Raw genomic sequence first — 14,495 nt, 5'->3', positions numbered from 1 at the left:
ACATCACATGTAAATGATTACTTGAATCTTTTTACTTCTCTTAAAATCTTGCACACTGTGTTATGTAATCATACAATTACATGTACATATAAGCAAACTTCAAATCATATTTCAACATCAAATAATATAAACAAAATCATTGGAAACTAAAAGCAGCATTTTGTAATTGGGTAATTTACAAATAAATATTAAAACAATACACAGAGATTATAACTTGTGCCAAAAACCAAAATAATAAACATGTATACGTTGTGATAAATGAGCCGCGTCACGACAAAACCAACATAGTGGGTTTGCGACCAGCATGGATCCAGACCAGCCTGCACATCCGCTCAGTCTGATCAGGATCCATGCTGTTCCCTTACCAACTCTATTATAAGTAGAGAAACTGGTAGCTAACAGCATGGATCCTGATCAGACTGCGCCGATGTGCAGGCTGGTCTGGATCCATGCTGGTTGCAAACCCACTATGTTGGTTTTGTCATGACGCGGCTCAAATTATTTAGCCCATTCTCTCAAACAAACCAGACTTTCTGACACAGATCATCAATATGTTGAATGAAAATTAAGATTCTTCTTCCAATCTTTTTATCAACCTGTATAGCTCAATAGAGAGAGAGAGAGGTTTGGATTTGTAATCTAAGGGTTTCTAGTTTGATCCTCTAGAGAGCTTCCAAGAACATTCACTGTGACAACTGATTCAGACATCAAGTCCTGTAATGTGGTCATTTATCTCTCACAGCTCATTGTTGGGTAAGAAGTTTGGTCATTTGAGGAGAAATTGGTAAATACTGGGTTAGTTATCGCAGTCAGTTAGTATCCAGTTAAGTTAGTTATCCAGTTAATTTGACCACCCCAGAGATTATGACCAAAAATGTGCATAAAAAAGCAGAATGTTTTTTCTTGAAGAAATAATTACACAAAAAAAACAGATTTTCAGTCAGAAAATCTGGTTTGATCTTTTTTATAATTTTTTGAAATTTCATCAAATATAAAAGTAGAAAAAAACATTTTAAAAAAAGGGGGGTGAGATATCAAATTAGGGAAATTTTTTTTAAAATTTTTTAATTTTTGGCTTTGCTAAGTTTCCAATATTTTCCCAAATTTGTTTTTTTGACAAAAAGGGGTAAAATACTTTTTATTTTGGAAATTTTTGATAAAGAAAAAAAAAACTCCCATTTAGTTTTATTCAGGTTGACGTTTTTTCTTTTGGCAAAAAAAGGTAAAATTCAAAGTCAGATTTTTAAGCAAAATTGGGCCTGAAAACAAAATGAGCTCACTCCCTTAAAACCTTTAAAATTATAAAAACATACCCAACCATGACCACCTTTTTTTAAAATCCTGGGAAAAATTCTATTTATCCCCAAAAGGACTCCCTGCTCAGGTAAAAAATGTCAACAAAAATGGTTTCTAAAAGCTGGACTGAAAGTTTTATTTAATCATAACATACTCAGACAAGCAAAATAATGAATCAACTATTCAGCTTTTAAATATAATACAGCTTTATACATACCTATGCAAGCAATCTTTTTAACTTTCAGTTAGGTTATAAACTACTAAATTGTTTAGTAAAAACTACAACTATTGGATATCATGTCTACGTAAAAACCATGCACTTCACTTTTAGTTATACCTGATTAGTCTCCCCTGATTCCTAAAAACAGTTTTAACAAGTTTAGTGGCATAGAAAAACAACAAAATGTTATTATGTCAGTCAGTAAGAGAAAAGACCACAAAAAAACAACAACGATAAAACATTTAGTTAATAGCTTTGTGAAAATATGCCTTAAAAGCATAAACATAGATTGGAACAGATCTTAACACAGTCAAACCCCTTACATTAAAATTAACCAATATTTGTTAAATCTCTTAAAACTAGCAGTTTTGCTGCACTTTTATAGTGCAATTGTTAAATTAGGAAATGGGGAATACTTACTTTCCAGTTTTCTTAATTATTTATTTAACAAGAGCTGTCAGTAGGACAGCATGCTCGACTATTCTAAGTGCTTGATAGTAAAAGAGCCTTGATAATGTTAAATTTTTTAAGATCACAAAAGGTCTAATTTTGATAATGTTAAATTTTTTAAGATCACAAAAGGTCTAATTTTTTTTTAATAAATTCATGTTATAGGCCTTAGAGAGAGTCTAATTATACAGTATTGGCTTGACTATTCGGAAGGTAATGTCACAAGGTTGTTTTATTGAGTATAATAATACTAATTACCTATGAATACATAAATTTGACAGAAAAGGTACAAAGGCTTCTAATTAAGATGTTTTATCAAGTAAATCACTGCTTTATTATTATGAATGCATAAAATTGTCCCAAAAAAAGGCACACACCCTTCAGTAGTAATTGAGATAACAAAGTTAAAAAGGGGCATAATTCTGTCAATATTGTAGGCAGAGTTATCTAACTTGTCAATCTGATGTACCTTGTTACTATAAATAAGTATTGTAAGTTTCAATTGAATATCTCAAGTAATTATTGAGATATTTGACTTTACAAAAAACTTTAACCAAAATTTCTAAGTTAAAAAGGGGCATAATTCTGTCAATATTGTAGGCAGAGTTATCCAACTTGTCAATCTGATGTACCTTGTTACTATAAATAAGTATTGTAAGTTTCAATTGAATATCTCAAGTAATGATTGAGATATTTGACTTTACAAAAAACTTTAACCAACGCAGACGCCGACGCGGACGCTGACGCCGACGCCGACGCCGACGCCGGGGCGACTACAATAGCTCTCATATTCTTCGAATAGTCGAGCTAAAAAGGGAGAACAGAATTATGGCTTTCTGTGTGACATATTTTCTACTATTTGGTCTTTACCTGTAACAATGGCGTCCTTGGAAGAGGAACAGGTTTTTTAAGTTTTCAAATAACTAGAAATTGCATGATTAGCAAGTGAATTGGGAATAATGAAATATAATACAGCACATTCTTTGTTTATAGTTTGTACATGTAATACCTTTGTCCTATTAATTGCCAGTCTTGAAAATGAAATGTTTATCTAAAGTTTCCTATCAAGACATAAAATGTTAAATATTCATAGAAAAACACTTCGCAAGAAATACCAATTTTGATATCTTTGCAACATATCTGTCATTTACTATAACACAATGTCGGAGGCTTATCATTTCGTATGACAATTATTTCACCCTCAACTCTTGTGACAATGTCAGGACAACATAAGCTTTAGTCTCCACTTTAGCAAGAAATCACAAAATAAAATGTCTTACCCCTGCATCATTAACATCGAGATTTTTCAGGTCAAGTTCTAATTCTTTTTCAAGGTCGGCCATCTCATCCTCTCCTAACTGAGGCTGTTCAGGTTCTGTTACTGCTTTAGCCTGCAAATATTAACGTATCGTGAATTATATGAGCCGCGTCATGACAAAACCAACATAGTGCGTTTGCGACCAGCATCTATCTAGTAGACCAGCCTGCGCATCCATGCAGTCTGATCAGGATCCATGCTGTTTGCTATCAGTTTCTCTACTTGTAATAGAGTTGGTAAGCGAACAGCATGGATCCTGAACAGACGGGCGGATAGATCCATGCTGGTCGCAAACGCACTATGTTGGTTTTGTCGTGATGCGGCTCACATATTTTTATGGTGGACTGAGACCAGAAAACCCTGCTCCCGAATTGATGAATGACTTCATATAAAACCAGTTCATGAAGTTGAAAACTGAAACCAGTAAAATAATAATGAGTCAATAATAAATTATGGGTGATAAATACAAAAATACTTTTTTTTGTGAAATAAAATTACTATTAATTTATTAAAATTAGAAATCTTTTTAACAGAGATTTTGATAATAAAATACCAATAAAATCCATTGTGAGTAGGGCTGGGGCGAGTATCCGAGTACTCGAATAATCACGAATCAAAGTGAAAAATGGAGTTTGAATATTCGTAAGCCCAAAGATCGTGTATCGCGATCTATTTTTTTTTCTATACATTCACTGTTTCTTAATAACACTCTTAAAATCGAGAAAAATACGATTTGAGTATAAATTATTGGAAGTTTACCTAAATACAAGGTGCTGTACCATAATGCTGGGTTAGGAAGTAGTTTGTTTCATAAAACAAAACAAAAATACTCTTCCAAAGAATAAAAACATAAACCTAGTTTATATTTTATATGTTTAATGTTTAGTATCGTTGTTTGTTTTTAATAAACATGTTTTTATAACTAATACATGTACATGTTTTTATGGGTGTCTTGATAACAAAAGATTTGTGGTTCGATTTGTGAATCGTAAGTGCTGAATCGTGGTTCGGATCGGATCGTCACTTATCCGACGATCCACACCCCTAATTGTGAGTATTATTAAACAAATTAAATGTGTATTTGATGCTATTTGCATTACCAGGTATATTCCATTTTAAACACTTTTTTAAACCTCTACTTTGATAATGCTGTGAAATTGACTTGTCATGAATTGAATATGGAAATTGTTTATAAAATGGGATTTAATATAAAATCTAAATACATAAAATAATCTAGCATGAAAGTACGCACTGATAGGGCTACATACTTGAAAATTGTCAGCAGAATTCAGCCCTGAACTTACTGAATTTCTTGAAACAAAATTGTGCAGCTACAGTTTTGGAACAGTCCATTACCACTTTTTTTGGTAATCACAACAAGAGGGCCATGATGGCCCTGAGGTCGCTCACCTGTATATAGCCCCCCCCCCCCCCAACGTTGCAGGGCCAATTTAACCCAAGGGCTTTTATTTGCACAAACTTGGTAGACACCCATAAGAAGATGTTTCATGCTAAACATCTAAGCTCTAGCTCATTGGGCTTTTTAAAAGAAGATTTTTTTTAAGTTTTTTAAAAACACATATAGTTAAAAACAATGACAACCCTGGGGCCGGGCCAGGGCTTTTATTTGAACAAACTTTGTAAACACTTACTAGAAGATGTTTCATGCTTAATATCTAAACTCTAGCTATTTGGGTTTTTTCAAAGCAGATTTTATGTTTTTGCTATACACATATAAAGAAAATCAATGACCCCCGGGGCGGGGCCAATTTTGACCCCGGGTCTTTTATTTGAACAAACTTTGTAGACACTCACTAACAGATGTTCCATGCTTAATATCTTAACTCTAGCTATTTGGGTTTTTTCAAAGAAGATTTTTTAAGTTTTTGCTATACACATATAAGCAAAATCAATGACCCCCGGGGCGGTGCCAATTTTGACCCCAGGGCTTTTATTTGAACAAACTTGGTAGACACCTATTACAACATGTTTGATGCTAAATATCTTAGCCATAGCTCTTTGAGTTCTTATAAAGAATATTTTTAAGTTTTTACTATATGCATATAGGGAAAATCAATGACCCCCCGGGGCGGGCCAATTTTGACCCCAGGGCTTTTATTTGAACAAACTTGGTAGACACTTATTAGAACATGTTTCATGCTAAATATCTTAGCTCTAACTCTTGGTTCTTTAAAAGAAGATTTTTTAAGTTTTTACTATATGCATATAGGGAAAATCAATGACCCCTCGGGGCGGGGCCAATTTTGACCCCAGGGCTTTTATTTGAACAAACTTGGTAGACACCTATTAGAAAATGTTTGATGCTCAATATCTTAGCCATAGCTCTTTGAGTTCTTCAAAAGAAGATTTTTTAAGTTTTTACTATATGCATATAGGGAAAATCAATGACCCCCCGGGGCGGGGCCAATTTTGACCCCAGGGCTTTTATTTGAACAAACTTGGTAGACACCCATTAGAACATATTTCATGCTAAATATCTTAGCTCTAGCTCTTTGGGTTCTTTAAAAGAAGATTTTTTAAGTTTTTACTATATGCATATAGGGAAAACCAATGACCCCCTGGGGCGGGGCCAATTTTGACCCCAGGGCTTGTATTTGAACAAACTTGGTAGACACTCACTAGAAGATGTTTCATGCCAAATATCTAAGCTCTAGCTCTTATGGTTTTTTAAAAGAAGATATTTAAAGTTTTTTCTTTCGGTTGCCATGGCAACCAGAGTTCTGCATGGAATTAAATTCTTTGAACAATTTTTAAAGGTGACCACCAAAGGAACATTCCTGTGAAGTTTGGATGAAATTGGCATAGTGGTTTATGAGGAGATGTCATTTAAAGTAAAAGTTTACGGACGGACGACGGACGGACGGACGCCGGACGAAAAGTGATCACAAAAGCTCACCCTGTCACTTTGTGACAGGTGAGCTAATAAAATATTAAGTTGGTCAGGCAACAGTATTGAGCCTGGTTAGACTGCAAGGAGGTGCAGGCTGGCGTGGCTCTATACTGGTGGCAAAGGCTAGTCGCCTTTGGTTAGTAAATAGTATAATATATTACAATCTCTCAACATTATTTCAGATTATCAACACATATACAATTTACAGATTTCTACTTGACAAAACAGGTACCCAGAAAAAGAACATTGTAATTCCTGTATTCATGCATAAAAACCAAAACTCTGAATATCCCTCAATATTTTTTTTAATTGAATAATTTTCAAACTTCTGTTTAAGTCACAATATTATCACTAAAAAGTTATTAGAAAGCTTTCCAAAATGAATATTTAACATCTTCAGGAAAGAATCATGCCCAGAGAATGGACAAAATAACTAATCACCAGAGGGAAAAACAAACCTGTCAAAATAGTTTTGAGATGCAAGTTCCTGTCTTACTACCAATGTCTTACACATAAAGAATTACCTTTCCCTCCCCATGCTTATTATCTTATAGAATTTTATTTGTTAATCCTTTGCACACTTCTAAAAATAGCCATAAGTAAAAAACTTACTAAGACTTGCACCTCAACAAAAAACCCTGACATAAAATGGTTGGAAATTAAAACCACCAAATAAAAAAAAAAAAAGGCAAAAAGGATAAAATAAATTTCCCAAAGACCATTTTGAAATTTTGGTTATAACTAAATAAGTACCTCCTCCACAGGTGTGTACAGTGTACTGTCATGTGGAACATGTTCAGTGTTCACACTAGTGATGTCACATGACTGATCATGTGACTGATCTATATTTGGATCAGTTTCATCATAATCCTCAATGTCCGAGTCAGATCCCCAACCTTCCTCGGATGCCTCATTAACAACCTCTTCCTAGGATTTATAATATTCATAATTATATGCTCCCTTCCTGTTATTTAAAATAATCTAACAGGATTTATAATATTCATAATTACATGCTCCCTTCTTGTTATTTAAAAATAATCTAACAGGATTTATAATATTCATCATTATAATTATGCTCCCTTCTTGTTATTAAAATAATTTAATAGGATTTATAAAATTCATAATTACATGCTCCCTTCTTGTTATTTAAAATAATCTAATAGGATTTATAATATTCATAATTACATGCTCCCTTCACGTTATTTCAAATAATCTATTTACATAGCAACAATTCAACACTTCATCAGCTGAATTTCCTGTATGGACCAGTCCAATGTATAAATTTAAAGGCACATTATGCCTCAGAAACAAACATATTTTTACTTCTTAAGAAAAGGCAAAGATGAATTTCAATAATGATTCAATAATGGTTTTATAGCATGTTAGTTGCTTTTTACCAGAAGAAAATAGCAGCTGCTCTGAATGTGAAATAATTTGTCATAAAAGTAAACAAAGTAGTATTTTGACTCCCATACAAAATTCTTATCACTATTAATGCAATCAATGCAAAAAAAAAAAAGAAAAAAAAAAAAAAAAAAAAAAAAAAACAGTAAAAAAGATGGTTCAGGTAATTTACCAAGGAGTAACTTTTCAGAAACCATTAAAAGTACATTCAAAATAAATATCCTTTAAGAAATAAAAATAAAAGCATTTCAGGGACATAATGGGCCTTTAAACTGTTTAAACTGAGAATTTATAAGATGATCCAGCCATCAGAACGAAGCCTGGCCTGAATACATGGATGATGTGGCTTACATGACTGTATAATGGGGGAAACACTCTACATTTTCAAAATTGTAAAATAAAAGTGTCATGTATATGTTTAAGGATCAACCCTAAAGATACTGTTATTATTGGTTTTAAATTTTGTAAATTACGGTAATACTTTTCAATGAGGTTTCATTTTCTTTGGAACTGGAAAATATGCTTGGTGACATGCAAACAACACCATCATACAAAATAGACTCTGAAATCTGTCCTTTCACAAAAGAATACAAAAGTAAAAAGCGTTGATCAATCCCATAAATAATATCAATCAAATTGACCCCCCCCCCATTTTTTTCTTATACTAAACCATTAATACGCACTTTAGTAAAAAGTCTTTATTTATGCCATTGAATGCAGATTTGACAAGAATATGTCAATATGCATTGCTGATGTGGTTTAAATGTTTACAATTTCATTACAATAGAATGTGAATGATTTTACAGTATCTCTCATTCATTCTCAATCATAATTTAGCAAAATAAAAATAATGAAAACTAAATTTTCTACAAAGCATAACTACAGAAGAAATTTATGTTAGCACATGAAGTTTTATAGCATAATACAAAGAAAGAAAGGCATTTTCTAAAGATACCTGTACACTGAATTAAAAAAAATCCACTATTTGTAATATTATAGCAATTTTACAACTTTAAGTACACACAGAAAACACCTTGGCTGCCATATTGCACATTTGTTTGTGTTAAAAGTATGTATAGAAGATTAACCTCTGACCTTTCTTAAGCTATTAAGGTAGCTGATAGCTTCCTTTTTATATGAATTTAACTTTCCTTGCAAGATCAAAACAACAAGGGACAAGTGATATGAAGTGTAACCAACTCAACTCACTGTGCCAGTTTTCTTGGTTGAATCTTCCTTTTACTGCATAATCATTATTTGTGGAGCACTCATTTCTGTGGTTTACAGATCAAACAAAATTGTATTTCCTCTACTGTAAGATTATTTTGCATTACATCATTTGCATTTTACTATTTGCGAAACAGTCAATACAAGATTTTAAGAACCCACAAAATATTGTGACAAAAACCATGAATTTATTTTCAGACAGACAAAATTAAGTGAATTTACATTATATTCATATTCCACTCTCCACTTATTCTACTGCCATTAATGCTAACATAATATAATAAATTTGTTACTTTAATAACATTCAGTCTGACAATGTACAAGCACCCTTAAGAAATACACTGTAACTTAAAAAACAATACTAAAGCATTACAACTAATACAATCTACAGCTATATAACAAGCATTTCCCTGGAAATTAAAACAAAAGTTTTACTGTTAGCAATATCATATCTAGGGTGTGAAGCTATTTTTACAAATGCAATATAAACAAGGGTGCACAATTCCAATCACCATAAATCTGGTGGTACCTGTTCAGTAGGTTCTGGTTTGACTGGTTCACTAGGTTTTGGTTCTGTTGGTGCTGTCTCAGTTTCGGGTTCACTGTCCCAGTCTAAATCTTTATCCTATACAGGGAGTTTAATTAAACACTACTATTATATCTTACTATCTAACAGTTCTTTTCAATCTTGCTACTTTTATTTCATGCTTATAGTTGCTACCAGTTTTAAATGTTTTTAATTTTCTTCAGATCTGTTAGATGTTAGTGAATATGTTTTATGTCTTTGTAAATGTCGGTAAATAGTAGGGATGTCATTCGGAGTCCGGATATCCGAACGTTCGAATCACGATTCGGTGTCCGGACCCGATTTTCGGATCCGGATGTTCGTATAAAATATTTCAAAATATTGAAAAAATGTGATATATACATGCGTTGAGATAATCGACGTAGACATGGTGTTGACACCATATTGTATATTGTACCTCAGTTTGACAATACACATCATAATCTCTGCAGACCATAAAAAATCAATAATTACTATAATAATTACGAGTCAGGTATGACACATGTTGTTAATCTATATTAAACACCAAACACATTTAAGTTTTATTAATTGGTTTAAAGATGAACAAGTCCCGTGCGTTTGTCATCGGCATCGATGTTACATTTATATGTCCAAATTTAAATATTTAATTAGGCTAATGTTTTACATATACAATGTATTTGATTATTTCGGCTTTCCGACCCGTCGACTGCTTATTTGAGAAAATGAAAAATCTCCAGAAATAAAATAATCAAATCAAGAAATGCACTTACGAATAATAATATGTTAATTATCACAGCTTTTATTGAAATTGATACGATATCTATCCGACAAAATAACTTTCTCCTTTAGTATTAATCAAACATGTGCATTATTTAAAAAAAAACATTTTTTTCACAGTTTTTTTTCACTTATGAACACTTAAAATGTGTGTAATTCATGTAAGTTTCGGCGACTTCTTTGATGTCGAGAAGCAAACAGCCAGGGCTCCATGTTGGTAAACATCAAAGATTGGCAGATACCTTTGAAAAGTCGGCTGCACACCTGTCAAAGGTCATCGTGTGTAAATTGCAGCGTGTTATTGAACAATGGAAACTTTTATTTTTTTACGGGTGTTATTTTGTTTTCACAAATGTGAGCAAGTATTATTGTGTATTATAGCACTAATTGAGGAATTGAGACGATCGGCGATGAATTTAATTTTCATTCCATTTTAAATCGTAAGTATCATAAGCCCTTCATTTACCGAAAACAGTCATAATCTACAGAGAAAAAAATAAATCAATACCGAAAATATTTTGATACGTAACATTCAATTAACGAAATACAACACTTTGAAAAAGGTCGCAATAAACGGTTACGTCATATCAGCCAACTAAGAATATAACAACGATCCGAACATCCGGATGTATCCGGATGTCTGATTCGGATATCCGGATGGCGGTTTCGGCCCCAGATGACACCCCTAGTAAATAGCTTATTAGCTAATCTTTCTTGTAATTTGTAAACCAACTTGAAATAAAGTTTCTTGTACTACTTCAATTAGGGGGAGGTTAATATATTTTACATTTTTTTTAAACTCTGTTTTTCTTTGTTATTCATTTTATATAGACAGAAAAAATTTATTCATCAACAATGAGTAAGTTCAGGAATGTCGGCAAAAGAAATACCCAATGTTCAAGCCATTATAATTTCCTCTTCATGAAATTCATGAAAATTTTTTGACAATTTTGAAATAATTAATAATCAAAAAGTGGCTACACATATTTAATTTAAAAGGCTAGATTTTCAAAACAGTGCCAATTAAAAGAAGAACACCAATGCTCCAGACAAACTCCACAAAACACAGTGCACATAAGACAGTGATTAAAAGCAGTAAAAATATTTTGCCTATTTTCCTACTTTAACAGTTGATCTACAAAATTAAAATTAACTAATTTTTAGAGAATAATTGTAAACTAAAGCCACTTCCTCAATATCTGGCAAAAAAACCCCCCCAACAAACCCTGAACATTTTTTTCTATTTTCTTACTGCATAATTATCTGGCAACAAAACTTTTATTGTATTTTCTAAGCCTTTCAGACAAGTCGAATGTAACTGTGAGCCTATAACAAGAGCAGTCTGCAAGACGGAACACTCAACTTTTTTCAGTCCTTGACAGTAAGAAAAGGGGCATAACTCTGTTAAAAGGTAACTTAAGAGTTATGTCACCTGTGCACACTGTACCAAATTATAATGTAGAACAAATGTGTAAAGTTTCTACCAATCCCTTCAGCAGTTTAGGGATACCAACTTGCACACAAAAACATAACCAAAGTGTTATTGATGATCAAATGATTTACTCTCTCATGTGGACTTTACCTCAGATTTTTGTTGTGATTGTGGGGCTTCAACGAATTCATCATCATCCCCTTCAGGTCGTGGGCGTTGGTAACTAAATGCACCCTTCTCCTCGGCAGCGGCCATCTCTTCTAGCGGTACTCGGTCTGAATTTGCCTAAAATGTTCCACAACTTATCATAATTTTTTTGTTACAACATGTAGAGAAAAATACACGAATATATATGTTAGTACACGAATATATATGTTAGAAAACAAAGGTACTGAAACATTTAAAAGTTTGAGGTGGTTTAAGATCAGAACCATTTCTAGGCCAGGTTACAAATGTCAAGTTCAACACATTTAAAATTTAAAACTAGAAAGGTGTCCATCAGACAGGGATGTCCCCATATTCCGTGTTTTATCAATCATAGATGGACAGTAGAACATGACTCTGTTATGTGGAGTTTCATTGAGATATCAGGGACAGTTTAGATGTTTCAGACAGTTTAGAGTCATGCCAATAACTATTTTAAATAATCATAAATGTAGACAAATCATTAATAAAGCAAGGTAGCAGTATAGCTCTTGTATTCTGCACTTTTTACTAATCTGAATCAGTGTAATAAGTTATAAGCGAAATCCTTCAATACACTTCAGGTAAATCTCCACACAAGTGATGAGGAGCATAAAAATAGAAATAAACATAACAGTATAATACTCTTCACTTTAATTGTATTCCCTTTATAGCAGTAATCAAAGATATACTATGCTCATCTTTGAGTAAAGTACTTGTATTGCTGAAATTTATTGAAATCTTTATGATTATAAGTGAATATATTCTATTTAAAGAAAAGAACGTGCAAACTATGGATGGGAATTTGCGTTACTTATTACGGGTCAAGTAAAGCTGGTCCTTTCTTATTAAACTGCCATTTTTTAATCATTCTACATATTTATTGTGTGTCCACTTATATTGTGTATGATTTTAAGCATAACATACATTGTATCGACTTTGTGTGAAGTAAAAACATGTTTATTTTATATTTACAAAAATACTGTGAAGCAATTTTCAATTATCAAATTTGAGTATAGTATATCTTTAACTGGATAAATTTATCAACGTCAATAAGCAGGCTAATGAATCTAGACACTTGCTGGAAAACGAAACTTCATTTTTAATCATGAAATGCAACACAATATTAAGCTAATATTTATGCATCTAAACATAAATGACTTTTAAACAGCTAATCTGTCATAGTTAATGATGCAGCTATATTTATAAATAGAAATTTAATTAAAACAGACTTACAGGTACTTGAGGATAAGTCCGTGCTGGGTACCGTCTCATTCTCTGTGGTTTAAGGAATTGTTCACATTTTACAGTCTCGGCAAAACCAGGGAACAGATTTTCATATTCTGCTGGGTCAGCTAATGAATTAGCAGCTTTTACATTATGAAGTGATTCTCTCCATAATTTTACTATTCTGTAATCATAGATAAAATAATGGTAATCATTATAAATTGGTGAGCTTTGTTTTGTTATGACAATAACATGGCATTTAAGTATTTTTAGGTTTCCATTTTATCAAATTATCTCGCATTCACACCATTAAGGTAAACTTGAGACTTACAAGATTTTATTGGTAAAGAAAGATTCCGGGACGCCCAAATCTAGCATTAATACACAAGAGGCTTGTGTTTAAGCAGAACCACTGGCCTCCTGTACCCTGACTGAATACCAACCTTACATGAATTATGTCAACATTTCATTGAAATCCATTATCAGCAGCAAATGACTGGACTAAAACTTCAATGTCAATATGAATTCCCCTGACTAACATCTAATTATCACGAGTAGTTTATATTCCAGTTTTGAAACAACTAAAAACTGGCAAGGCCATAGTTCTGCCAAAATCCTTGTCAAAATAATAGGCCATACACAGTACCATCAAATGATGACCATGCTGATATGTAATACTGTTTAGTTTATAACTTTAGTAGTTTTTTAGAACTGAAGTCACACGCAAAACTTCAACAAATAATTTTTAATAATGTTCAAGAAGAGCCATAATTCTGTAAAATTCTAGGCTAGATTTATGGGTCTTGGATAGTGAACTCCAACTATGATGTATAAAATGCTACAAGCAAATATCTTAAGAAGTTGATGAGACATGAAGTTGAACAAGAAGTTGCAAACTTTAACTCATGGGTGAGTAGGATAGCCCAACTACTTTTCAAATAGTTGAGAGCTAAAAAATAATTTGAGAAGTGAAATAATTACCTTGATACATGACTAGGTAAGTAAGTTCTGGCAAAGAAAGATGCCTCTGGTAATCTTCCAGTGTTGATCAGTACATCCAGAGCCTTCTCTAATCTGTAAATATTATAATATGGCTTTAAAAAAAATCACAAATAAAAATTGTTCCATGGTGATGACTTGTTCTCCCACCTCCTGTTTATTTTGAGATTTTTTAAAATAAAAATATTAACATGAATAATCCACTGCCTTTCTAAACATATCTTTAGAGTTAGCTTTACAGGTTTTTTCCCTTTTTTTCACAAATGAGTGTATCAAAGGGCAAGTTAATGTAAAAAGAACTGTCAATTGAAGGAAAATATACGTTATTAACAGGCATTGAAAAATATTTTCAGTCACTCCTCCTCCAGGATGAATAGCTTCTAAATCCAATGTGCAAGCAACATTTTCCTATTTGTACTGCATTGAGTTCTCTTAAATTCTACTTGTAACTACAAGCGGATGTGTGGATTTTTCGATCTTTGATTAAATTGATTAAATAAAAGC

The 14,495-nt window shown here is 32.5% G+C and overlaps 1 protein-coding gene and 1 long non-coding RNA gene across 2 annotated transcripts; one reads left to right on the top strand and one right to left on the bottom strand.

The window, feature by feature from the left end:
- Positions 1-1,425: 1,425 nt before the first annotated feature.
- Positions 1,426-14,092, bottom strand: LOC132740729 (putative uncharacterized transmembrane protein DDB_G0290641). The gene is made up of 7 exons (XM_060728696.1): positions 13,974-14,092; positions 13,002-13,176; positions 11,733-11,867; positions 9,356-9,451; positions 6,949-7,122; positions 3,247-3,357; positions 1,426-1,654 (listed from the first exon to the last, which is right to left on the bottom strand). Exons 2-7 carry the CDS (start codon positions 13,038-13,040, stop codon positions 1,628-1,630), a joined length of 582 nt encoding a protein of 193 aa, XP_060584679.1. The 5' UTR covers positions 13,041-13,176; positions 13,974-14,092; the 3' UTR covers positions 1,426-1,627.
- On the top strand, positions 1,960-2,309 carry LOC132740730 (uncharacterized). Its single transcript, XR_009627203.1, has 2 exons — positions 1,960-2,057; positions 2,099-2,309. It is a non-coding gene; the product is annotated as an uncharacterized LOC132740730 (long non-coding RNA).
- Positions 14,093-14,495: the final 403 nt, after the last annotated feature.

This window comes from Ruditapes philippinarum, unplaced genomic scaffold (assembly GCF_026571515.1).
Source record: "Ruditapes philippinarum isolate M1 unplaced genomic scaffold, ASM2657151v2 ctg4766_1_1_1_1, whole genome shotgun sequence".
Lineage (NCBI taxonomy): Eukaryota > Metazoa > Mollusca > Bivalvia > Venerida > Veneridae > Ruditapes > Ruditapes philippinarum.
This window is presented reverse-complemented; position numbering and strand designations above follow the sequence as displayed.